Source organism: Filicampus tigris, chromosome 10 (assembly GCF_054856515.1).
Source record: "Filicampus tigris isolate MCC_2025a chromosome 10, RoL_Ftig_1.0, whole genome shotgun sequence".
Classification (NCBI taxonomy): Eukaryota; Metazoa; Chordata; class Actinopteri; order Syngnathiformes; family Syngnathidae; genus Filicampus; species Filicampus tigris.
The window spans coordinates 16,644,052-16,669,382 of NC_141226.1; the positions used below are offsets into that span (position 1 = coordinate 16,644,052).

Consider the following 25,331-nt stretch of genomic DNA (forward strand, 5'->3'; position numbering starts at 1 on the left):
AATGGGTTACATAGGCTTTCCTTTGCTGATCATTCAAGAATATGTCAGCGTGATTCAACAACTATTAGATTTAACATGTTTTTTTTCCTTTTTATCGTCATCCCATTATGATAACTGCGGCATAAACCGGTGCGAGTGGCTGTAAAAGGTCGTGTTTTTCAATAGTCAAAGTTTTGTAACATGCATCTTTAGTCCTGAGCCATCCCTCTGTCATTTTAAAACTAACTAAAGAGGTGTGAAAGCAGCATCTAATGGTAGCCTAACAAGACCCCTCTGCCACTCCCCTGCCACCCACCCCTCCTTTTTTTTTTTTTTTTTACCTTAAATTCGCTTATCAAGCAAGTGCTGCTGTGAATTCTCAATGACACAATTATGGCCGGCGGTGTGGAAGGGCTGCTTAATGGGATCCTGGCCTCAGACCCCAATGGGAACTTTCATGGACTTTAATCTGAGAGCCCCTTTGAAAAAAGTTGTGCTTTGCTGTGCCGAGGGGCCCCGGGGGACTTCCCTCCCGACTCTCCAGCAAAGACATAATGGTGAATGGTTAAAGTCCTTCATTTAGAGTCATCTCCCCAAGCCAGGATTTCCTGAGTGGATGCACTGGCTGCCTTGACAAGAGCAACTGCACTTTGTTTGTCATTTGTCTTGTTTGGAGTGTCTCCTATATAGGACCTGTCTATACTATGGCCAAGTTACTCATTCACTGCTTTCTGTTTTTATCGCTGTTAGCTGGATTACACACAAATAGCGTAACTGTTTTAGGGAGGATCCAGAAAAATGGAATTATTGATCTTGGACTTTGTAGGTGTGTGGAACTGAACTGCAGCATACTGACAGGATCTTTAATGCAACCAAAATAGTGGAAACAGACACTTGACTGACAGTGCAGTTATCAGCTGTATAAATCTCCGTTAATATAATTAACAATAAAAAAGAACTGAAGTAAACTTAAATAAATGAAATAAAAATAAACAATAACATTAAAACTGTGCTAATACAAGCCATGAACAATTTTGTTTCCCCACTTCTCATGAAACCTAATGGTGGGGCTCAAGTACTAACAAATTACATTGAAATACTACCAACACTGGTCAACAGCAAATTTTAATCAGACATGGCTTAGTGTGCCCTGAAACGTATTTTTGATACTGATTATAAATATCTCTTTACTTATTTTTTTTTTTTAGCACATCAGGTTTTTGAGATATTTAAATTTTTGGTTTATAAGTTTGACCTTGAATAGCTTGCACAATACTGTGAAGTTTCAGAAAAAAAATTCCACCTGTTGCTGAACCTAACCCTTAAATCGTAAATATTACTACCGGTAATTGTATTGCTATATTACATTGTACAGTTATATATTATTATGAAATGATGATGTGTGAGAGAGAAAAAAAAAGGCCAGATTTGGAATCAGAGCAAAACATTTAATCTAGAAAAGTTTACATCTTGTATCTCTGATTTTTTTTTTTTAAATGTAAAAATTTGTAGAAGAGTGTAAATAATTATTAGTATTTTCATCATCATTATTATTATTATTATTGACATTTGGCATAATTTCCCAACGAGTAATGGATGGATCTCTGTGAAATACATGTGCCATTTCACTTCCTCATGATTTACTGAGAAGTCCCAGCCAGTTTGCAGTAAAGCAGATAATTAATTGAATAGGCGGCTAAGCTTAGTCGGCCATTATTGATAAAAGTCTGATCTGCCCCTCTCAATCGTGTAAGCTTATTTTGTGCTTCAGCAAAGTCTTTTGGCAGCTGCTTGTGGCTATGGAGTCTTGTCTTTCTTCCCTCCCACTATTCCCCTTTCTTTCTTTATTTTTCCCAGCAATTGTTGTTGGCCAAAATCAACTGCTGCTGCTGCTGCTGCGCCTGAGGACAAAAGTCCATCTCTCCCATCGCCGGCCGGCTTGGGCTCATCATTAATGCAGAAGATAATGGCTTCACCAGAGGTCATCAGTGGAGGAACGCGGCCCGGGGACATGTACTCTCCAAGCAAGAATGCACACTGCTGCGGGCTGTCAACTGAGTGCATTGTTTGTATGCAAACACACACACACGCACACACACAGCTTCCAGGCTAGTTACACATACAATAGAAAATGCTGCTTTCATGTGTTTTTCTCCCTGCTTCATCCGCCATGCATATACAGTGGAATCTTCAATGTCCAATACCGTAAAAGTGGAACCATTTGGGGCTCAATCAACAAGGAAATAGAAGGAAATAGGCTATTTAGAAGGAAATAGGCCTTAAAGGGAAATAACCCAAACATATTTTTTTCAAGAATATGTTCCCAGCAGGCCCACTAGTTGAAACATGACATTCTGATTAATAGTGAGTTTGTGCAATATGAGTTAAGCAGCAAAATCCCCGTTTTTATATGCCCCCCTACTAGTCTAAACACAAATAAAATAGAGTAAATTCAAATTTTTTTTTCAGAGTAAGATTAGGGAGCGGCTGATCTAAAACAGCTGAAAATTTCACCATATACTAATAAATTGAGATGACGGGAGCGCACTACGACTCCAATGAAACTTCAGACTTTCGGCTTTTAGTCTGAGGCTGAAAATCGTTGGTTGTAAGCCTGGTCTGCTCCTGATGGGGGCCTTGTTTTTGCCACGAGGCGTCTGCGTGGGACTTCACCAGCAGAGCGCAGTGTTGCCTCAAAAGCATCATCATCGTCTCTTTTTCCTTACTTTCATCTGGCTTTCTCATCTTGCAGACTGGCAGACTGACTGACAGTGTGACACCTTTATCTTGCAGACATGTTTTTGTGTCTTTACTTGAACACACGCACACACACACACTCACGCACAACAATGTGAACAAGCCAATCTGTGGAAGGAGCGTTGTTTTTTTTTTTTTTTTTTTTTTTTTTTTTTTGCTTCAAATTGTCAGATGAAACAGCAGCATGGCTTGTGTCCCCCAGCCATGGCCAAGCTGTCAAAGTGTGTTGGGTCGTAAAAGGCTACGCTCTCAACACTGTCCCTTTTCTGCTTGTCACACGTCGACAGCTACACACATCAACTATTTGTGTGTATAGCCGCATTGGCCCGCCTCCACCCTCGTCCACCCCGGGGGACTCTTGCAATGTAAAGTTAAGTTTAGGCATATCTGCACGCCGGCTTACATATCCAAAAGCAAATAAAATATATTCTCTTTTAATGTTCTCGCCTAGCTGCAGGGATGCATTTTGAACGTCGTTCCATTATCTCCTATCAAACATCTCATCTCCTCTGTCCCCGAATCTTATTTGTAAGCCTCACTCACTCTCGTCTTGATTTTTGAGCAGTAACAGATACGGCTGACGGCCCGATGCCTTTGTGTCCTGTGAAAGGTGCAAGAATACTAATAGTTTGACGGGAAACAACACTAAAGACAAGGTTTTGGGTTACCCCTCAAGAGTCACCTGTCTGGGGTTTTGTCCCACATAGAGAATCACTCCTCTAATTGAAAGTCGACACTGAAGAGGGGAAAGACAAAGAGAGAGCAAAATGTGGACGAATGCTAAAATAAACAATCCGAGGGGGGGCTGCGGGGCAAAAAGCGGTCGGCCCCGGGGCCCGGCGGCTTCTCAGCGCCATGGCAGAAGCCAGTCACACATCACATGGCATTACTCGGGATGGGGTTACAGGAAAATGTCAGCCGATGCATAAGGAGGAACCATCGGCCCGTAGGATGATTAGATCGCCCGAGGGAGGTGCAATCTTGCATTCCCACGATTCCCCTCTTTCCACCCACGCCCTCTTTTCATTGTAGTTTTTCCAAGCCATTTTTCTCTCTCGCTTATTTCATGTTTCCTATTGGGATGTTTGCTCAGCTAGCAGACTATACAAAATATGCGCGGTTATTGTTAAGGAATTAGTAGGCTACACGTCCACGATTTATAATGTCTATTTTTGCAAGACATGGGTCTCCGGCTTCACTGTATAATTTATCCTTGTAAAGCCCCGCAAATTTCTTGCATTTTGACATGTCTTTCAATCGACAAATACACAGCCTTTAACGTACGCTCATTCACCGTAGCCCCTAACATGGCGGATGATGACATCGTAATAACCCGGTACACGGGCCCTAAGGAGAAAAAAATGTGACCTTGGATTTGGGATGCGCAGTGTGGCTAGAGGCATTTAAAAAGTATGTACGTTAGATTTTAGAATTATGAGGCAGGCATTTCCTTTGGAAATCATTGGAGAGAATTTTTCAACTCAACTTTTTTTTTATAGAGCATTAGCAACCATAGCTAAAACAAAGTGCTTTTCAAATACTGTCAAAAAACATGGGGAAAACCCCCCACGATTATTATATATTTTTAAATTAATGGTAATAATATTAACAACAAAAAATAAATAAATGAAAAAACAAACAAACATAATTTTCTAAAAAAATATATACTTCCCTATTAACATGAAACCAGTCAGGGACATACTGTAGACTCCTGCAGCGCCTCCTTCTGTGTTTAGAGCAAACTGTCCCAGTTCTCTTATGTTGGCCACCTGCTGTTCCACCAGCAGCCTGTTGACATGTATGAAGTTTTGGTCATAAATCCGCAGAGCAAAAAGCAAAAAAGAGCCCAAATGCCCCCTGCGTCCCCCTCATTGCACATTCTAACGTGTTGCGTGAAACTGTGAGTAGATGAGAAAGAGGAACATGACTGATGTCTCTGACCAGCCTGATGTAACTGGCGTCGGCAAACAACAAATAATACAGCAGGTATAAATATTTTACATCATTTTAATATACTGTACTATTAATCTTATGGGCCACACTTCCTGGTTGCCCTATACGTCGACATAGCGTATCGTAATTCATTTCCGGTTCTGTTTAGCGAGTAGATTTTGTCTCCAGAGACGCTTATTAATTTGCCTGCTATTTTTCTGTTCAGAGTTTGGTGTTCTCCATTTTAACACGTTTCCAACCAGACATCTGTGAAAAATTTACTCCATCACCCGGGCACTTACTTCCAGTCTTTAATTTCGCTAGCCGTGTCTATTTTAGTTTAGCTTAGCATTTAGCATGGCTTCTCCGTCTTTTCTCATCATCCTTTTATAAGAAAGATACTTGAAATGTAGCTTTTTCACCGTCATGCAGGTGATAATAACCGACTTAGAAGCGACTCTGCAACATGTTTATGAGCACTGGTAACCAACTGAAGCTCGTTGCTAATTAACTGCTGCAGCATAGTAGCACACAGCTTCCTTAGACCTCCGACTAACTGCAGTAAGTGTCGTGAGCCCAGCTGAGCTTTTTGGGACAGTCTCGGCCGTTCTTCTTCTTTTTCTTCTTTCTTTTGGCGGTAGTCTCAGCAGTTGTTTCTGAGTTTTGCTATTCAATGTATTTTTGTGTGCAAAATGTAATTTTTGCCTCACAAACTGCGATTTATTTATTTCGAACCGTGAAACAACACATTATGAAATTATCCTCGTTTCATGTGTGAATAATTTTCTTTGCACCCTTGCTCCATTTGTCTTTACTTATTCTCCATCAATTTGTCAATTTTCTCTTCTACTCATCCTGTTCAGTGTCATGATACTTTATCTCATTTTAGTGTGTTTGTCAACTAGATTGTTAAAGTGGAAGTCAACAAACTAATCTTTGAAATAATATGTTCCACGTGCCTTCATTAGTCTAAACATGGCATTCTTGCTAATAGTGTGTTTGTGGAATATGAGTTGAGTATGTTTTTAGCCATCTCAGGGGGCGGCCATTTTGTAATTTCTGTAGACTCACTGGCTCAGCTGTTTTCTGGAGCTGAGTCATGATTGGTCATTATCTGAGCCCTGAGCAACTGTGATGTAATTTTCAGTCGACAAAAGCGACAAAATGGCCACCTCCTGAGATGGCAAAAAACAGGTGGATTTTGCTGCTTAACTCATATTCCACACATACAATATTAATCAGAATGCCTTGTTTCAGCTAGTGGGCCTGCATAGAACATATTCTTGAAAAAAAATGTTTGGGTTGGCTTTCTCTTTTAACAGCTTCTGCTGCACTCTAAGCAAAGGCTGATTTTGTTTTATGGATACAAATGACTACGTATATACAGTTGTATTGTCTTTAACCATCGGATACAAAGGTTGCACTAACAAATTCTGCTCTGAGCAAGCTTTATTTAGTACATGAAGAATATTAGTCCTACATTTCTTTTATTTTTGGAGATATCATTTTGATGCCATTGTCCGATCCTAGCGAATGACCGTCAGAAGAAGAAGAAGAGGAGGAGACGGCAGGAGAGTTCAGTGCAGATGTCTGAGTGCGTCTGACAGAGAGGACAGCCCCCCAGGCAGGTCCGAGGCCCTCAGCACCCAAAATGACACATGACTGCTTTGACTTTTGTCATCCTCTGCCCCTAAACCCAAGCTGCCAATACACACTGAGGCAAGTCATGGACACACACACACACATACACACATGCTCAAAGACAGTCACACACTGTATACTGCTTAGATTACATTATCTGTATCCTCGGGACACGAGCCCTCCTTGTTGGATGACATTTGGGCTTGTGCAGCACTAAGGTTACCTTTTTTTCTGCCCCTGAGTTAAAGATGCCTGTCTGCGGCATGCATTTGAAATGAAGGATGGAAGGGGGAGTGGGAAATCAGATGAGAAAGATTTCCAAAAGCACTTTGATCAGGGGCATCAACAGTCATGCACAAACTTGTTAAGCAGTATGTAAATTCGGGCTGATACTGAATAAAGTTGCCAGAATGGCATGAATCCATTGTGCTGCGATGATCAAAATAAAAGAGGGCTTCATGCGCTGCAGGGCAAGAAAGTCACAGACATGAAGGCTTTTTTTTTCCCCTATCAAGGGGCTGATGGGATGCAGAGAGAAGAGATGGAAGGCAGGGAAATGAAAGATAGGGGGGAAAGCCTGGAAGGATCTCAATCTAAATTAGCAAGAGTAGCAGGGAGAGTGTGCTGGGTGAGACATATAATTGTGATGAAAACATCAGCCCTCACACCGTCACTCGCCCGCTTCTTGCTGGGTGAATCTCACAAAACTGCTGCGGCCATGAGCTCAAATCACGTTGGTGGAGTCCCTGCAAAGACAAGAATCTTCTGTCAAATGTCATTCAAAATCAATAAACAACATGCTTTAACACACGCTTATCCCCAAAAGTTTGGGGATGAAATTACCTATTGATCTGACGTTCATTTCCAGTAGCTCAAACATCTTATGTTACAGAGCAGAAAATCAATAGGGGGCTTCTTTTGATAAAGAGAAATAATCCTTGAGCATTTGGCAGATATTGTTTGAAAATCGGGATATGCAGACAATTGAAAATAATGATCCCAGCTGTCGCAAGCTATCTGTGTTGAGTAGTGCTAGAATTGTAGGCAGCATGGTGAAATTTGACCTGAACTACACCAGACGTCGGTTCGTGCCTAGCGCAAATCTGGATTAAAGTGCCGTCTAATTGCGCACGTGGTGGAAAACTAATACTAAAGATAATTAAAACAAAACTAAAATGAAGCGTTTCAACCGGCAGGTAAACAAGCTATTGAGTAGAAGCACCTGTGGCTAAAGATAAACTGTGGCCAGGTTTACTTTCCTGATTTTTTATTTTGGCTGTTGATTTTTTTTAACAAAACAAAACTACTCTTCAAAGTAATTAAAAATAACACAATTTATGAAGCAAAATTCAAAACTAAATAAAAACGATGTATAATGAAAAATCCCAAACTATTATAACCCTGCTAAATTCAAGGCCTTCCTCACATGGTCAAATCATCTGACACAGACTTACAACTTCCCCTCCATTTCGTCTTAACTCTCGTCTTGTTCCCCATCACTTTCTTTATCTGTCCCTTGTTGCCTCTTTTGTCTCGGCGACTGACACGTGGAGATGGATGCTTGTTGTCACAGGGACCCTTGTAGCCTGTCAGCTTCTAAACCAACAGGAAACAAAAGGATCACTTTCAAACGGGGGGAAAAAAAAACTTCCCGAGTAAGGCCAAGTTTTACCTGCGCCATTTTGTCATGAAATTAAGTAATGCCTTATGGCAGGGTTTCCAAATTGGGTCAGAGGTCACTTACAAAAATCTGAATTGATGAAGTTTTAATCGTCCCTAATTGGGTTTTGAGATGACGATTTAAAAGGAGTCTAAACTGGAAAATATTTTTTTATTAAAAATGCTTCCCAAGTGTCTTAACACTTGCTCAAGACTTAAGGCACACTTTTTGTCCTACTTTTCAGAAAGACAAAAAAAAAAAAAGCTCCCCTGGAAGCAGCACTTTATGCACTATACTGTGTGTATCTGATGCATCATCAAACATAAATAGCGTAACACAAAATAACTTCACTGAGCAATCAATTGTGTGCTGGTCATCAGAGGCTAACACATGCAACAAAACTCAATGGAGCTCTGCTTCCCTTTTGACTTTGACAGAAAGCTTATTGATGCGCATGTATGATAGTGCCTGTGCGTGATAGTGTTTCACACAGTGAACTCTGACCGTCACTTATAATCTGGATCTTCACCATCTTAGCTTCCAGGTCATGGTCGGTAAAATTGTTGGGTAGGCAAGTATGTGAATTAGCCGATTCTGTACATTCAGAAGGGCTCACTCACATCCATACACGTTTTCAGAAATAGGCTGATTTACTTGTTTAATTTCACACTTGATGGGTGCGCATCACATGGATTGATTTGTTGTGTGTATAGGATTTACGCCAGAATGAAAATGGCCCTACTTTTGGTCGAGGATCTGTAACACTTAAAACGCAGAAACGGATGACAAACCAGGATGTAGCCTGTTATAGCAAACTCACGGACAAACAACCATTTTTGTTACTCTCTCCATGGCGGAGGCCTGCACTCAATTGAATGTCATTTTAGTTTTATTACGGCGTGGCCCTTGCCTCCCTCTAGCGCAGTGTAGCGTCTGTAAATCTGCCTCCCTCCTTCCTCTTCCCCCGACAACAAATAAGCACACACAGAAGGCCCCTCCAATACAAGCCGAGGAGGAGGAGGGGAAAAAAACAGGAGGCCCTCAGGTGTGTGCCCTCATACTCTTCCTCTGTGCACCTGCACCGCCTCTCTCAAGTACGCCGAGTGTCTTTCGGCACACAATGGAAAATAGCGTGTAGCCCGCGGTGCCTCTCTCCAGCTGAGAGCCACCTCTCTCCAGAGGACAGGCGAGGAAAAGTGCCAGCGCTAACAACTGATCCTGGCGGATAAAGGAGTCAGATAGGCCGGCAGGAAGTGGCTCGGCAATCCTTGACTTCCCCTCGCCCTGGTCCTCAACGTATCTTCAAAGTATCTTGTAGACATTCCAGTCTACAAGAACTTCACTTCAAACTTGGGAACACACGCTGTGATTTTCGATGTGATTGCTGCCTGTTTCCCAAGTGTAAACAAAGAAAATTAATTTAACACAATTTGTTATGGCTACATTTCCAATAATTTATGTTATCTTGTAAAAAAAAAAAAAAGAAGTTTAAATTCATTGTTGGCAACATCAGACGTTTCCCGTTTCTATTTGTTGTTCCGGTTAAGTAAATCACCAATTACTCAATGCTTGAGTAGTTTTAACAGTAATTTTTAATAAGACTACTGCTTCCTTTTCCTGGAGTTGTATTATTTTAAAGTAACAGTACTCTTATTGAAGTATAAGCTTTGACTACTCTTCCCACCTCTGCCAGCGAGTCATAAAATAAACACACAAAATAAAAATCTTTTATATATGGGGAGCCTACGTAGATCTGCATTATCTGCCCTCTTTTTTTAATTTTTTTTTTTGTATGACGCATGTGATGATGCAGCGTAGTCATGCTAGACCGCATGATCCAGCACCAGATCAGTGGAGTACTCACACTGCTGGGGGGCGGCTGACTCCAGCAGCAGTTAGGCGAGACGGCCATCGCGGGTCAGCCAGGCCGCAGCTGGGAGCCCCCGTGGCCAAACGTTGACCTCCTGTGAGCGAATAGACTTTACATGCAGCTGCACTTAAGAAGAAAAACAAGTGCTGCACCTGCACGATGATGTGTATGAAAGATGATGTGGATGGATGTAGCGCCGATTTATGAGGTGTTATTTTAAACTCTCCTGCCGCATCCATGAGACGGCGTTAAGTGACACGACTTCCAGCCGGGCGGAAAGCGAGTCGTCTCTAAAGTGTGTAAGAGTGTAAGTGGGCTAACTAATAGTTGATGAATAATAAAATACAAGATGACACTTGATTCCCAACACCACAGTGCTCATGAAAGGCACTCAACAAATAACGTTTGCGTAGCGTCATGCTTTCAGCGCGCTGACGACTCGCATGTCCAACCCATAATACATAAACAGCAATGGAGGAAGGAGAGATATTTGCGTTTTCAAGCTGGGAATAGTCACTACTTGTGTCAGCTAACAACAACAGCACACTCTGTGCTGTCGACTGAGTGTTATTAAGCTTCGATAACCTCACATCAACAAAAACATGGATCGTAGCACAGTATGCATTCAAGCTTAAAGCGGAAGTCAACGCAAACATTTTTTTCAAGAATATGTTCTATGCAAGCTCTCTAGTTGAAACAGGGCATTCTGATAAATATTGCATTTGTGGAATACGTGTTAATCCACTCGTTTTTAGCCATCTCTGGGGGCAGCCATTTTGTCTTCTGTCAACTGGAAATGACATCACAACTGCTCACAACGACCAATCACGGCTCAGATTCAGAAAACAGGTCAGCCGTGATTGGTCGTTGTGAGCAGTTGTGATGTCATTTTCAGTCGACAGAAGACAAAATGGCCGCCTCCAGAGATGGCTAAAAATGAGTGCATTATGCTGCTTAACTTATATTCCTCAAACGCAAAATTTAATCAGAATGCCAGGATTCAACTAGTGGGCCTGCTGGGAACATCCATCCATCCATCCATCCATTATCCATACCGCTTATCCTCACAAGGGTCACGGGGGTGCTGGAGCCTATCCCAGCTGTCTTGGGGCAGTAGGCGGGGTACACCCTGAATTGGTTGCCAGCCAATCGCAGGGCACACAGAGACAAACAAACATTCGCACTCACAATCACACCTAGGGACAATTTAGAGTGTCCAATCAACCTACCATACATGTTTTTGGAATGTGGGAGGAAACCGGAGTACCCGCAGAAAACCCACGCAGGCACGGGGAGAACATGCAAATTCCACACAGGAAGCCCGGGGCCGGGATCGAACCCACGACCTTTGAACTGTGAGGAGGACGTGCTAACCAGTCGACCACCGTGCTGGGAACATATTCTTGAAAAAAACATGTTTGGGTTGACTTCCGCTTTAAAGTGAAAGTCTCAAAAGTAGGTGTGACTGCAGGTGGTCCTCAAATGTCATCGTTATTTTTATAAACAATTACAAATGTTGGGTTTTCCAAATACAAATATATCAAGTAAAAAGACTGCCTTTATTTTATATTTCATTCAAAAAATGTTAAGTGAAGACTAGAAAGGCTGTTTATTTTTCAAAATAAAAAACAAATAGTCTGTTTATTTTAACTGAAGTAAGAAAACACTTTTTTAAATCAAAGTAATTATGGTAAGTCAGAAAGGTTGCCTTTATTTTATTTGAATAAAAGCAATCTTTATTCTTAAAACCATAACTTGTAATCTAATGTTACAGTGACTTTAAAAAGTAATGCTTTCATGAACACGTATTATCTTCCCTTCACCCTTTGACGTTTGCTGAATTGAGTTTTCACGTGATGTCATGCCCGACCACTACTCGAGCACCAAACTTTCTTTCTTAGTCTCTTAAACTCTCTTTTTAGGTTCTTCTTTTAACAACTCAATATTCCAAATTCCTACATTTGGAATAAATGTCACAATAAAGGCAAAGAAAAAGACAAATGGGATAAGTTATGTGAAAAATATCTGAAGAAAATGCTCAAGTCAATCCTTTGAGCACTGACGTATGACTTTAGGGGCATATTTTTCCCAAAGGTACGACTTGAGGGGGCCATTAGCCTTCAGAGGTTCCGCTCTCACTTTAAGTGTAATTGAAGCAAATTTGTCAAATGACTGTCTGACTTTGCGGGGCCAAGTTCAGTATGTGACTTAAAGGGATTTTCATCCATTTTCTGCCTGAAACACAACTTGGCAGACTGCAGAGGGGGTCGGGGGTGGTTTTAATGCAGCATTTCACATGCCACCCACGACACCTGAGCGCGACATACGTCTCCCCCCCCCACCCCCACCCCCCCAAAGCCAGGGTTTCGTGATGCATATCCACTTTGCGTAAGCGTCAGCCAAACACCCCTTCCTCTCTTGGTCTTTTTTTTGCGGTCATTTCAGCAGCTCAAGTTTGGCCCTCGCCATTTTCCCTCACATGCTTGCCTTGGGGGGGGCGGGGTAGAGCTTGAGCCCCCCGGCAAGGGCGATGTCACAGTATAGCATCATGCTAGTCCTTGGCCAATCCACCTTTTCTGTTTCTTTTCTTTCTCCTTTTCTTCCCATTCTGCCTTATTGTACACTATTGATTTCTGTCAGTAGTAAGGTATATGTCCATTAAGGCACAGATTTAATAGAGCGACAATGGAAAGCGGCTCCATTTGTTCCTCCAGTAGTGTAAGTGTTCATTTTGAGAGTCTGATACTAACCCTGGCCAGAAGCGAGTGCTGGATTTTTTCGCTGTAAATGGAAAACGCCTGCGGGCTTTTTCATTTTCTGGGCCCAGACGTTCCCTTCATGGTGTCGGAGCCCTTGTGCTCACAGAGTTCATGTTTCGCTCTGGGCCTTTTTTTTTTTCCCACTTTTTTTTTTTTTATTTTGTTTTATCTCATAGCTTAGACTAGCAGGGCTTTGACTCCCAGGGGACTTTGGCGTAGCAAGAGCCGAGATCAACAAAGTGAGTTTGTTTATGCTGGCTGTGTCCGCATGTTGTCGACTTGCACGTTTTCTCCGTCTCCATTTCCTGCCTCTCCTTGCCCCAGGGGAACGCAGCCCTCTAATTGGATCTTGTTCTAATTGAGCCTAATACTGGAGCGAACCGGAGTTGGGCCCTGTGGTGATGAAGAGCTGAATCAAAACTAAGCACAAAAACTTTAAACTGTGTACGTGTGTGTGTGCGCGCATGTGTGGGTGTGTGTATGCACTTTTTGGCCTGCATATTTTTCCTCTTTTTATTTAAGTTCAGTGGTTGATTTTTTTTTTTTTTTTGGCATCATTTAATTTTTGGCTAGCTCACTCATATACAACTAAAGCACATTAAAACAGCATACATTCCCATCAGAGAAAAATATTATGTATTTATGTATTGAATAATGATATCCAGAAAAGCAGGTAAAGATGCATATTTCTGATTGAGGCTCAGCTCATCAGATATGAATTTAGTCCCAACAAGTTTGATTTCTTTCAACCTAATTTAAAATTAAGTTTAGATCTTTTTCTTGTGAATGTGCTTTAAATCTTCATTGATTACTCTCCAGAGAGAGCTGTTTTAATTTTGTCGGATGTGTTTGAAACATGTACTCATGTAATTAGTGTTGCTACCTTCGGGCAGCGGCAGCGTTACAGCTTTGTTCACTTTCCCTTTTTTATACTATTATTATTCTATGAAAATTAAATGTTGTGTTGCAATTTGAAATAGGAGTTACTCGCGATAGATGGGATCCTGCGAACCAGTCGAGATACTCAGTTCAGTATTGATTGAACATGTGAAGGAAGGGTATAATTCATTTAGCCAATCCCCCCCCAAAAAAATATATATATATATATGTATATATGTATACAGTATATATAATATTTTATTTAGTTTAATTTATTTTTATGTATTATTTTAAAATAAGCTAAAATCATATTTTACTGTTTTATTTCAGATTAGCATGTTTGTTATTGTGGCATGTTTATTATCGTGGAGTACCCCTTGCTTAGAAATTGAAAAGGAAACGCTGCATTGAAGCTTATAAAAAAGTTGCATGCATGTCAGTGATATGGCACATTCCATGTTCCTCTTTGCATAACCAACCCTCACGTGAATATCATGCTTCCCAAACTATTCGGTGCATATAAACTACCCCAGGTTAGGCGTGCGGCAGTTTCACCAGACATGTATCACCCACACACACATGCACACACAAATGGAAATGAACAACAGCAGTTTGGCTGCTAAAGGGCAAGGAAAAGGAATGAATACATTTTTGCCTCCAGCTAAATATAATCCTGCCTCCCTGTGAATCATCTTCTGTCTTAAAACAGGAACAGACACATCTTTAAGCATACTTTACAGTGTGCCAATACACTGTCTTTAGTCATTTGTTTGGATTTGCATTCTGCTTATTTGAATATAAATTAATCTTTTTAGAAATGTTAATTCTATCTATCTATCTATCTATCTATCTATCTATCTATCTATCTATCTATCTATCTATCTATCTATCTATCTATCTATCTATCTATCTATCTATCTATCTATCTGTTGATATTTTAGCTCTCTAATGATATCTTTTGAATTACAGTATTTTATTTGGTCTGTACCATTCACTTAGCTGCTGTAATGGTTACCACAATAGGACACTCAGTACTTATTACAACAACAGGTCCTACAGTACTTGTTGCTTCCACCAGGGCGGCAGTAGTAGTTATCACCACAGGAGCTGTAGTACATTAAATGGCCACCAGAGTCTGAAATAAATACCATAATGTCATCAAATAGCATATTTCACAGACATGAATAATTTACATGTCAAAGTGCTCAGTGCAGAGGTTGTGGGGTCGAGTCTGGCCCCGGCCTTCCTGTGTGGAGTTTGCATGTTCTAACCGTGCCTGCGTGGGTTTTATCCGGGTCCTCCGGTTTCCTCCCACATTCCAAAAACATGCATGATAGGTTGATCGGTCACCCTAAAATTATCACTTGGTATGATTGTGAGTGCTAATGATTGTTTGTCTGTGTGTGCCCTGCGATTGGCTGGCAACAAATTCAGGGTGTACCCCGCCTAATGCCCGAAGTCAGCTTGGATAGGCTCCAGCACGCCCGCGACCCTTGTGAGGAAAAGCGGTTCGCATACTGGATGGATGGATGGTTATTTTGTTGTTTGCTTCAAAACTTTTGTGTTGGGTTAGGATAGTGGATCGTTTGTACATGCAATGAAAAAAGTATTAGCAAAAATGAAATACAGTATAGTAAGAGCCCGTATTTTGCATGTGTGCACATATTTTGTCCAGATTTAAAATAGCATTTTAGTTAGACATCTGTTTAGGAAGTGCGTGGGCCTATGTGTCCCCCTCGCCCTCAGTAGCACGGATGACAAATTGTGGCCCCTCCAGCATTTAAGTTGCTTTTTCCGAATCTGTGTGGTTGATAAGGTTTCACGGCTGTATGTGATGGTATTCATTTTTCTAGGTATTAGTTAGACTTTGACTCACGGTCCGCTGTCTGGTTATTCATAGTCATCCACAGTATAGCGAGCATTAGGGTTAGATACTAGACGATGTAGCAGGTCATACTACCTGTATTTGTTTGACAGTTGACAGTTGAGCGGGGCGTGGTTTCAGCGCATTCAGCAGACAGAGAACGGCTTGATTTTTCAGCATTTTGAAGTCAGTACATACTTGGCTATATTTTTGTAATCATTCAAATTTGGCAGAGCTGTTAACAATAGTCTTCTCTGTGGTCCATCAAATTTATTTGCACTTTACAGGGACTTCTAAGTACGACTTTAAGTCAGTACTAGTACTGGAGCTGTAGTACTTGTGGATGCCACCAGAGGGGTGTCACCCAAGTATTCATCCAAATAGGTCACGCCTCACTGCCCCAAGGCCGTGTGCCTAGCCTGGAGCAAAGAGGACGTGGGCACAGCAAATGGTTCCAGAACAAACACGGCCTTGCAAAAACGTTCTCACCCCCAGGGAGAATGTCGCCCAGGGGCAAAGTGCTGATTGGAAACAGTTGAAAGAAAGAACTTTAGGCGGGGCGATTGTTTGGTTGTTATTGCGAAAGCCACGCAGCTGCTTGGGAGCTTAGAATGTCAGAAAAGATGAGGGCTCGTTGTGGCCTAAAGGTTTTTCTAATCCACATGAGACCGTACATGTGCACGCTTTTCAATGTGCGCCATTAAAAGTTGTGGGGCAGTGCAGGACTGCACTGCCGAGTGGCCCTCGAGCACTTTTGTGTTGGAAGCGTTAAACAAACAAACAAATGGTCAGAGAGCCCATTACTCACAGAAACTATGCATGTGTGTTTATGTGCTTTTGTGCCCCTCCATCGCCCCGCAGGCTTTGACGTCGGCCCCGTCCGTGTCTTGAAGGTGAGAAGCCTTGGTTGATAATTGAACGCCGCCTGGCACTTTAACAAATGTATTGAAAGGAGGAATCGAAAAACCCGTTAATGAGATTTAACACTCTGGGCGGTGCTCGAGGGCGATCCTTCTCATAATTTTCGAAATCTAATAGTTTTTTTTTTTTTCCCAAACGTCGTTTTGTTTACCCTCACATAAGACATAATAGGACAGGGAGCGGCAATTGACGGCTCACGAGCCGAGTGTATATATATATATATATATATATATATATATATATATATTTTTTTTTACATATGCTAGCGGATGTCATGGCTAGTGACATGCTTTTGGCAGAAAATCAAACTCTTGTTAACTCATTTTAGCTAATGTGAATATTGGTGTCTGACATTTTATTTTAAACTAACACGGTGCTAATGCTAACTACAAGTGTCATTTGAACAGCCTTTTCGGGGCTTTTCAGATGGAGCCAAATTCAATAACCAAGGTTATGATGGTTAACAAAAATTAACAAAATAACTAAGTTGAAAATAGTTGTCTTCATTCTTGAGTCCTTGAAAAGAAGACTTTGATGTTGCACTTTCCTAGGGTTAAAAAGATTAAGATCAAAGCTGTTATCATTATAATTATCCATTATAAAAGTGATAATAATCAAATTCAGTGGTGATTATGTAATGTGATGTAGCGAGTATTAGAACACAGAAAATATGAGGTCATGGACAAAAAGTGGAAATTGACATGCTCCAGCAATGTAAACAAACACAGTGCAGCTCAGATTCTGGCTAGCATTCAGTATGTCATTGCGAGCAACATGCATTTGGCAGAGCAAGAAACTTGTTAACCTTTGGGAGCAAAGTCAAATGTCAGCATCGTTTAATCATCACCGCTGCGCAGTGCCATGATTAGTGTCTTCATACAGTAGCATAATAAGGCACACTGTGAAAGAGACATTCAGACTGTTAATGTTTCATTTTAAATGTAGTCATTCAATGTTTTACACGAGACATACACATTTTGTTTTGCGTTTTGTTCCCATACTGTACCCAGTGTTAACTGTGACTTTCAAACCAAGGTTTGACTGTAACCTTTGCTGTACTGTTACACCCTAGTCATAGCCATTTATGTTACCATTCTAACCAGACTCCTGGGGGAAACCATAACTTAAACCATAAAGGCCTGTGTAGAAAACAAGTTTGACCCCCCCGCCCCTTCCCCCCAAATAAAGAGTAAGCTCTTCCAGACGTTCAAAATGACACAAATGTTAAGAAAAAAGCCAACAACCGAGCGGCAAGTGGACGAGCAGCAGCGTGCACATCTTTGTACTTGGGTTTGTTTACCTCACAAGATGGCTCCTGGAATGAACCATGAAAATGGCTGCTGTGGCTGGCCCGCGGCACTCCGTATAGATTGGACTTTTCCACGTGGCAGTGGGGGCTGCTGGGATACGCACCCAAGGGGATGTGCTCTCATTAAGGACAGTAGCCGGGGGCGCTTTTTGCACTGCTTCCTGTGGCCACTGACCTTCTTTTTCTTTCATCCGGGGGCCTCGCAGCAACACCGTATTCTCTGATTCTTGGGCTCCCTTGTCGCTCCCAACGACGCCTCCGGGATTGCGTCACATGGCCTGAGTGACTCCTGACCCGCCCGCCCGCCATGCCTGCCTGCCTGCCTGCCTGCCTGCCTGCCGCCGTTTTGGCGCCATCGCAGACGGCGCAAAGGGTCACATGTGCCCCCCTAAAATGGCGGCGATGTCCCCAGGCTTTGCAAGGAAGAATTTTCCAGAGTTGACAGTGTCAAAACATCATGTCAAAAATATCCAAGCTTATGTGTCATCTTGAAGCGGTGCGGCTGCAGCATTATTCATGTAGAAAAGGTTTGAGCACTGCAATGCTGCAAAGTCAAAGCAGAATTAGTGATGGGAGACATTTTTGAAGGCTTTTGCTGCGTGTTATGCTTTATTTGGGTCATTACATGAGGCACCTCAATGTGATATGAGCCACTAAGCTCATTGTGGAAGTCATTTTTGGTGTCTTCAACTTGAGCCAAAATGGACACCACAAGCCTCACTATAATGTGATTTGTCCTAACCAATCTGTGAAGACTCTGTGATGACAGTTTTTTTTAAGAAATATTTTTTATACTGATGAGAAAAAAAATCTCATTCAATAGTACAGAATCAAGAAATGTATACAATTAGATATGGATACTGTACACTGTTATTATTATTACCCTCGTGAGGAGAAGCGGCTCGGATAATGGATGGATTAGTATTTGAATTTATAATGAACAAAGAAAAAAATAAGTAGTATTTTTATTTTTACAACAGTATACATATATATTAGGGCTGTGCATCTCTCCACCAAAGGGGAATCGATAAGTTTTTTGATATGTGGGCTACGAAACGATTCAAGGATGGCTTGATTTGAAAAGGGAACAATTCGATTTGGCTCGATTCAATATGGTATGCCTCATTTTGAGAGGGTACGAGGTAATGACTCTTTTGTCGTCATTTTACATACATTTGAATGAAGTTGTCGGTACAGTAAATGTGCCATTTTCGAAGATATATCCATCCAATAAAACACGATTCGATACGTATCTCGATGTAATTCAAAGTGAAATGATTCGATTGAACAAAAAAAATATTTTAGGGTTCAAACCGTTTTTTTGTTATATGTATATGTATATATATATATATATATATATATATATATATATATATATATATATATATATATATATATATATATATATATATACTGTTCTGTTTTATAAATCTTCTAATTTTGCACAGAAAAATGACCAAACTGGAGTGGTAAAACTTGAAAAAATGTTGCAACGAAAAACACAAAAAGCAAAAGCAAGTAAATACTTGAGTTATTAAATATAATAATATTTATAATGTAATATGATAATAATAATTGAAAATATATTGATGACTTTTTCATTTTTATTACTTATTTAAGTCTACTGCAGCTTTTTTTTAGGGTTAAAAATTGTACAAATCTTTCTACGGTTGACTCCATAAAGAGTTAATGATTGATTAGACTTGAGACTATTAGTTCTCTTCCTGAAGTTTCTACATAAGTTTATACATTTAAAAGCACTTTAACTCTGCAGAGCTTCACCATTTTCACTGTCCATTTTATTTCAAAAAGAACGATTATATTGAAATAATCCCTGCAGGCAAAGGCACCATCGTCCTTCACTTGGAAGCAGCTCGCCTGCTTTCAAACTAGCCTCCATAAACTCTCGCTATCCCTCCCTTGGTGTGTCACCAGATGTGTGAATTTGTGTTCACACAAGACGTGAGCGTGCACGCTTTGCTCGTACGTTCGCAGTTGGTGCAGCTCTGCGTCTCCAAAGCCCCAGTTTGATGCCCTCGTCTCACGGTATCCAACCCCCACTCGCTCTGCATCCCCTCAGGCCTCTGTGGGTGTGTGAGTGCGCTTGTATAAAATGGCTACTGAACCAAGAGGGTATTGTTTCTCTCCATCAGGGTTGTACAATTGAAGGTTCACTTCTGAGCACGTGCTTGCATGGATACTGAAAGTTGAAGGCGTATTTAGACCCTATTTAAAATCTTTACTTGCGTCTTAGCACTCATAGGAATCATAATAATGCATATAATGTTGTAAGGTTGTGTCATTAAAGGGCTTACTAACTTGAACACACTTTTTCTGTGCTTTACATACAGTATTAAACAAAATCACTACAAGTCCCAGAATGCACTTGGCTCCTTTGTTGCCAGTTGTCATTGCCAAGTGTAATTGTTGTTTCAGTGGTGAAAAAACCCACAGTCTAAGCCTACTACCACTAACAAGTATGGTGGCTTTAAGGTGGTATCCCACCGATGCTTGTGAAGGAAGCGAATGTTGAGTCTCCAACTTTTCTGACAAATGTTGTTGAAAATAAGGGGGTTGCCTCTGTTAGTAGCGACATTTAGCAACTTTTAACAATGCTTAGAGACAGCGTGCGAATGTTGAAATGTTGGAAAGTTTAAGGGACTATTTGGGAGAGTATTGGGAAGATTAGCAACCCTTTGCCACTCTTTTGCCACTGTTTGGGAACCTGTGGTACCTTTTGCCGACTCCTGGAATAACAGGCTAATCTATGGGCCCAACCCAGTTAAAAGGCGTTTTCTGTCCGCCTTATTCCTGATGGCTCCGATTTGTAGAAACAAATATGGGGCAGACTTTCTGCAAGACACCGGAAGTAGCATTGAGCCATTTGTTACAGCGCCTGTGTCCAAATTCGTACGCTGTGTCCTCCAGAGGCCAAACTTGTCAGCCCCATCACATAACTTCTGGCGTGCGCACCGCACACCGATGTCCTAATTCACGTGGCCTTCGAATCTGGCCTTCAAATCTGGGAATTATTTCCATGGAGACGGCTCCTGAGCGAAGGCTGCTTCTGTAGCCTACACCTTCTTCAATGCTGCCTAGTTTGTGAACACCAATAGCATAGCAGAACGTTCAGTAAAGTTCCTCCCCCGACTGACGCTGGATGCTGATTGGTCGTTCGCGAAGATTCATGATTGAATGACAAGCTGCATTTATGAGCTGAAATTACCAAGGCCTGTCCAAAATAGGCACAGTTTATGCGGTCCAGAGAGGCTACATGAAGAGGAGCCTTTGACGCAGCCGATGAATTTGGACACATATCCTACCTCTTTTAACAAAACGAAACCAACTTCATTACTGTGTAGGTACTGATACGCCTCAGAGCTATTGAGATTTCTCATTGCCAGAAAGTAGCTAACTGAGAGTGTACGTTGTCGCTTGCCACTTTTTGTGGTCATCCTCCTACCCCGCTAGACTAGTAGAAAGTGGGATTGTTATGTTTTTTCTTTTAAGCTGCAACAACTGGCGTTCCCACATTGTTAAAGTATGGAACTGTCATAGAAAAGAAAAAAACATTTACCAGGTAAACAAAACGCCCGTTCGGTTCATACCAAAAGTCACATCCGTTATTCATGTCAGTTTATGAATGTAAACATCGGAAGTTCCTATCATTGAACCCCCCACCCCCACCCTCCAGTCCTTCAACCAGTTCAAACCCGATTTTGAAGAAGAAGCACCCTGTGTAGTTTTGATGCCGATGAGCTGCAAACTTGATCAGACGGCATCAGGTTGTGTGCTCCTCGGTCTTCGCGTATGAGTGAAGCGTGGAAAGGAAGCGACAGCGGGCAGCAGGGACAAACCCGTCAGCCACTCAGATCAGATCAGGTCTGTCGGGACACATTGGAGCATAGCGAGCCTGATGGGCTTGTAGCCCGCGGGGGTGCGAAGAAGGCCAGATGACATACAGTCAAGGGGTGCGGGGGGTGCGGCGGTGGTGGTGGTGGTGGTGGGGGGGGGGGGGGGGTTGCGGGGGAGTAAGAGAAGAAGAATGCAGGATGGCACTTCCTCGCTTTGAATTTAATGCTCAATATGCTCCAACAACACACGTCAGCCCTGGTGTACATGATGCACTAATTATACAGTAACACCACACACATACAATAAAGTATGCACGCAGACGCATGTCTGCCCCCCTCAGAAGTGCATGCTCAGAGCAAGCACCATAAACATGTAGCCTGGATCTCCCACCAGATAAGTCACATCTCACACAACATGGCACATATGCTAATTTGAAAGGCAGGACGTTTTTTTTTTTTCCCTCTTTTTTTTTTTATGGGCTGCACACGATGCATATGCTCGTGCGTGTGGGTAAAGTGTGCAGACACGCTCGGGTACATATGTCCGCAGGGGCTCAAGCGGGAAATAGACACTTCTCTTCATGCCTGTTCTTTAATTGGGGCATTTATTGTTTTTTGTTGCTGCTGCCGCTGCTTTACTTCATTAAATTAAAGGCACACGTATCAGCACTGCAGCATGTTTTCAAGGTTTATATAAGCAAGAACGCTGCCCTTAGCCATTAAGTTGCAAATTAGCATATCGTTTTGACTGTGGGATATGCCAGCCCAAGACGCTTTTTTACTTTTTCACACTAATCAACTTGACTTTAACATGTTGGATTTGAGTTTGATTTGCTTTCATCACAAATATTGTTTTCCCCCTCAGCTGTGTGTGTGTGTGTCTGTGTGCGTGTGTTGACTCTATGTCACGTTACCACATTTCAATGTGCGTGTTTGTTTTAGGGGGAGGGTGAAAAGGACAAATTGATCTAATGTTGAATATTCCGTATTGGTTTTGCTGTAATTCTTTTCTAATTCTTGGTTTATTCAATTGCATTTCCTTGAGGCTGCTAGGTATGGAAATATGCTCTTTTTTCCCCTCCTTCTTCTTTTTGCCTGTGTAAATTGCTGCTATCACCTCGAGCCTTTTGAACAAGATTACCCAGATGGCCTCGCATGGTGTGCCTGAAGTTTTATTTTTCCTCCTTTGCCTGTTTTCTCCCATTGTTGCTGCAGGGGAGAAGGAGAGCGAGCCGGGAAGCCTCCTGAAAGCTGCGGGCCAAGCCAGGAGGCTGCAGCTGTGGCAAAGACAGATCTGGGGGAAGAAGAAGAAGAAGAAGAAGAAGTAGAGTGAGTTGGAGGAGTGTGCGAGTGCCGTGGGCTTAATAAGACTGGTGCAAGGGGGCGGGGAGTGTTTTGTGTGTATGAGGGAGTGTGTGTGAAAGCGGAGTTTGCGGGTTAGTTGAGGGACTAAATCTCAAGCCAAGAATACCAGCTCTTATTAACCCTACCCCCTACCCGGATCAGCTGTGGCTGGGACTGGGATCAGACCCACAGGCTGGTGGGTATACAAATGTAGTGGATGTGCACACATGTTTTGAGTAAGATATTCCCAGAGTAAACACACGTTTGTTCAAAATGTTCCATGTTATCATGTTCCAAAACCATAACGGAGGCTTTCCACCAGTGAAAAAGGCTAACCCAACACCCTGTGGCAAGGTCAGCGTTTTTTTTTTTCGTAATCTTTGCATAGATCTTACCCATGACCCCCCCCCCCCCACACACACACACACACTCCGAGACACCTCCTTCAAACACAGCAAAATCTTCTGGTCCCTAACCCTGGTGACCTCCTGACCTCTCTGTAGCCAATTAGCCTCAAGGCCAGTCAAGCCCCAAAATGCCTTGGTGACCTTCCACACCCCTGGTGTCTACCAGCAGGCTCTAAGTTTGCCATCACCAACGATGCCCCTCTGGCCACATCTCCAACCAGCTGGCCCCACAATCGCTATCAGCTCCGTCAATAAATGTGTCCACTTTTGGAGGCTCCTCAGAAAGCCATATCAATAATCTCACCTCTGGGAGATCCCCTGGTTTTGTCATTCCATAGTTGTGGGCAAAATAGGATCATTTACTTTTGCCTGTTTACCAACACGGTAGATTTCAGTGTTTCAAGTCTATAGCAGGCCATTCATAAGATCCGTACAAGTTTCCAGGTACCAACTCAATCCAGACAGTCATCCAACACACCAACCAAGAAGTCCCTAAATACCACCCATCAAAACACCAACCAACTAACCAACCAACTCATGAGTCAATCAAACTACCAACCCGAGCGTTTACTATCCCAACCCTATCCAACGAACGTACAAACTAACTTAACCATGACTCAAACCACTATTCCACTCTATACTAACCCTGCTTCCAGTACCTTAAATGGGCTGTCACTTGTATAGTGCTTTTCCACCTTCGAAAAAAGAATTGAGAAGCACTAACTAGTGCTAACCCCAACCAACCAAATGATCAAACCATGAGTCCATCGGTCAACCAAGCAGACCCAAGATGACCCTAACTCCCCTGACTTTAATAGGAATGCTAACTACCCTAACAACCAAATAATCACAGCTTTAGTGAACCAACCTGCCTTCTTAACTCTTACTTTAACCCTTACTATACTAATCCCCCAAATCCACCAAACTAATCAACCCACCCTCCCACCTGCCACACATCCAAATAACAACCCATAATTCAGGTTATGATAACTAGCAAACCGCTGCTCCAGTGGTTATTGTTGTGCAAGTGCTAAGGTTTGTCATTGGCTTTCCACTCAGCATGCCCTGGACATAGTCTGCTGCTGGTTTTGCGCCCCGAGCGAGAATACAATTTTCATACATTAAGGTGGCACACAGATAGAGAATTATGCAGAGCTAAAATGTTCACCTGTTTATTATTCGAACATGCGACACCCTACATCCAGACTAATCTCCAAAAAGAACACACCCAACCTCCAGATTGCTGATCTTGGCCAGGAGGCAACAGCGGAAGAAGATGCTCACCTGAGATAAAGTGAGGAGGGCGATGTGCTGCATATCATGAAATATATGCTTATAAAAACGTAATGTAGCAATGCAGGAAGGGACAGTAATATTCCAATAGAACGCACATACAGTGGTACCTCAAACGAGTGCCCCAAGTTTCACTTGGTCGTTTTTGTGTTTTGTTTTGCGAGCAAAAATCGACTTTACGAGTGAGCTTCAGATACGGTAAAGACACGCCCCCTTTAAAGGCACACAACTCAGGCGCACCGTTGTTGATGTGGCCTCTGGCGTTGTAGTTACGCTTTATAAAGCATGTTTCTTTCTTTATATGCCCATTTTAATGGTTTTTTTTATGCAACACACATCTGTTCTTCCCTTATTAAAGACGTGTAACAAAAAAATTGTAAACCGATTAATGTCATTTCAATTCATTTCAACTGGGATATTGATTTAAAATAGAGTCACAAGTTTGGTCACGGAACGAATTAAACTTGGAAGTCGAGGTATCTGTTATGGTTCAACTTTTCTATGGTGGAATGCGGAGGACCAAAGTGCAGGGAGGCAAGGAGTGCAGGAATCTCAAAAAGTTTGAAATGTTTTAAAGAAAATAAGTCAAACAAGGCATTTTGGAATTAAAAAAAAAATCAAAATAACAAACCAAAACTGGGAATAAACTCATCACAATAGAAAACAAGACTCAACTCAGGGAAACATAACTGTCAACGACAGAAACCAAAACAATGAACCGACCAGGACTGAACAAAACCAGGGAACTAAATTCAAGAAACCTGAAAAGACAACGAGCTACACCTGGACAAGAAACGAGTTGCTGAGGGATCTGATTGGTAGACACAAGGAACAGGCGAGAAAAAGGTGGAAACGAGTAAGA

General features: G+C 42.0%; 1 protein-coding gene across 4 annotated transcripts in view; it reads left to right on the forward strand.

Moving 5' to 3' along the window:
- Positions 1-4,497: 4,497 nt before the first annotated feature.
- LOC147141069 (uncharacterized) overlaps positions 4,498-25,331 on the forward strand; it is a 32,655-nt gene continuing 11,821 nt past the window's right edge. The window contains exons 1-4 of one of the 4 annotated variants that reach the window (XM_086043322.1): positions 4,498-4,722; positions 6,199-6,296; positions 6,370-6,387; positions 22,641-22,754. In XM_086043322.1, coding sequence (XP_085899448.1) covers positions 4,645-4,722; positions 6,199-6,296; positions 6,370-6,387; positions 22,641-22,754 — 308 coding nt within the window. In that variant the 5' untranslated portion in view covers positions 4,498-4,644. Of the gene's footprint in view, positions 4,723-4,786; positions 5,230-6,198; positions 6,388-22,640; positions 24,813-25,331 lie in introns of those variants that run through there. The other 3 variants (XR_015088403.1, XR_015088402.1, XR_015088404.1) reach the window with 3 other exon arrangements.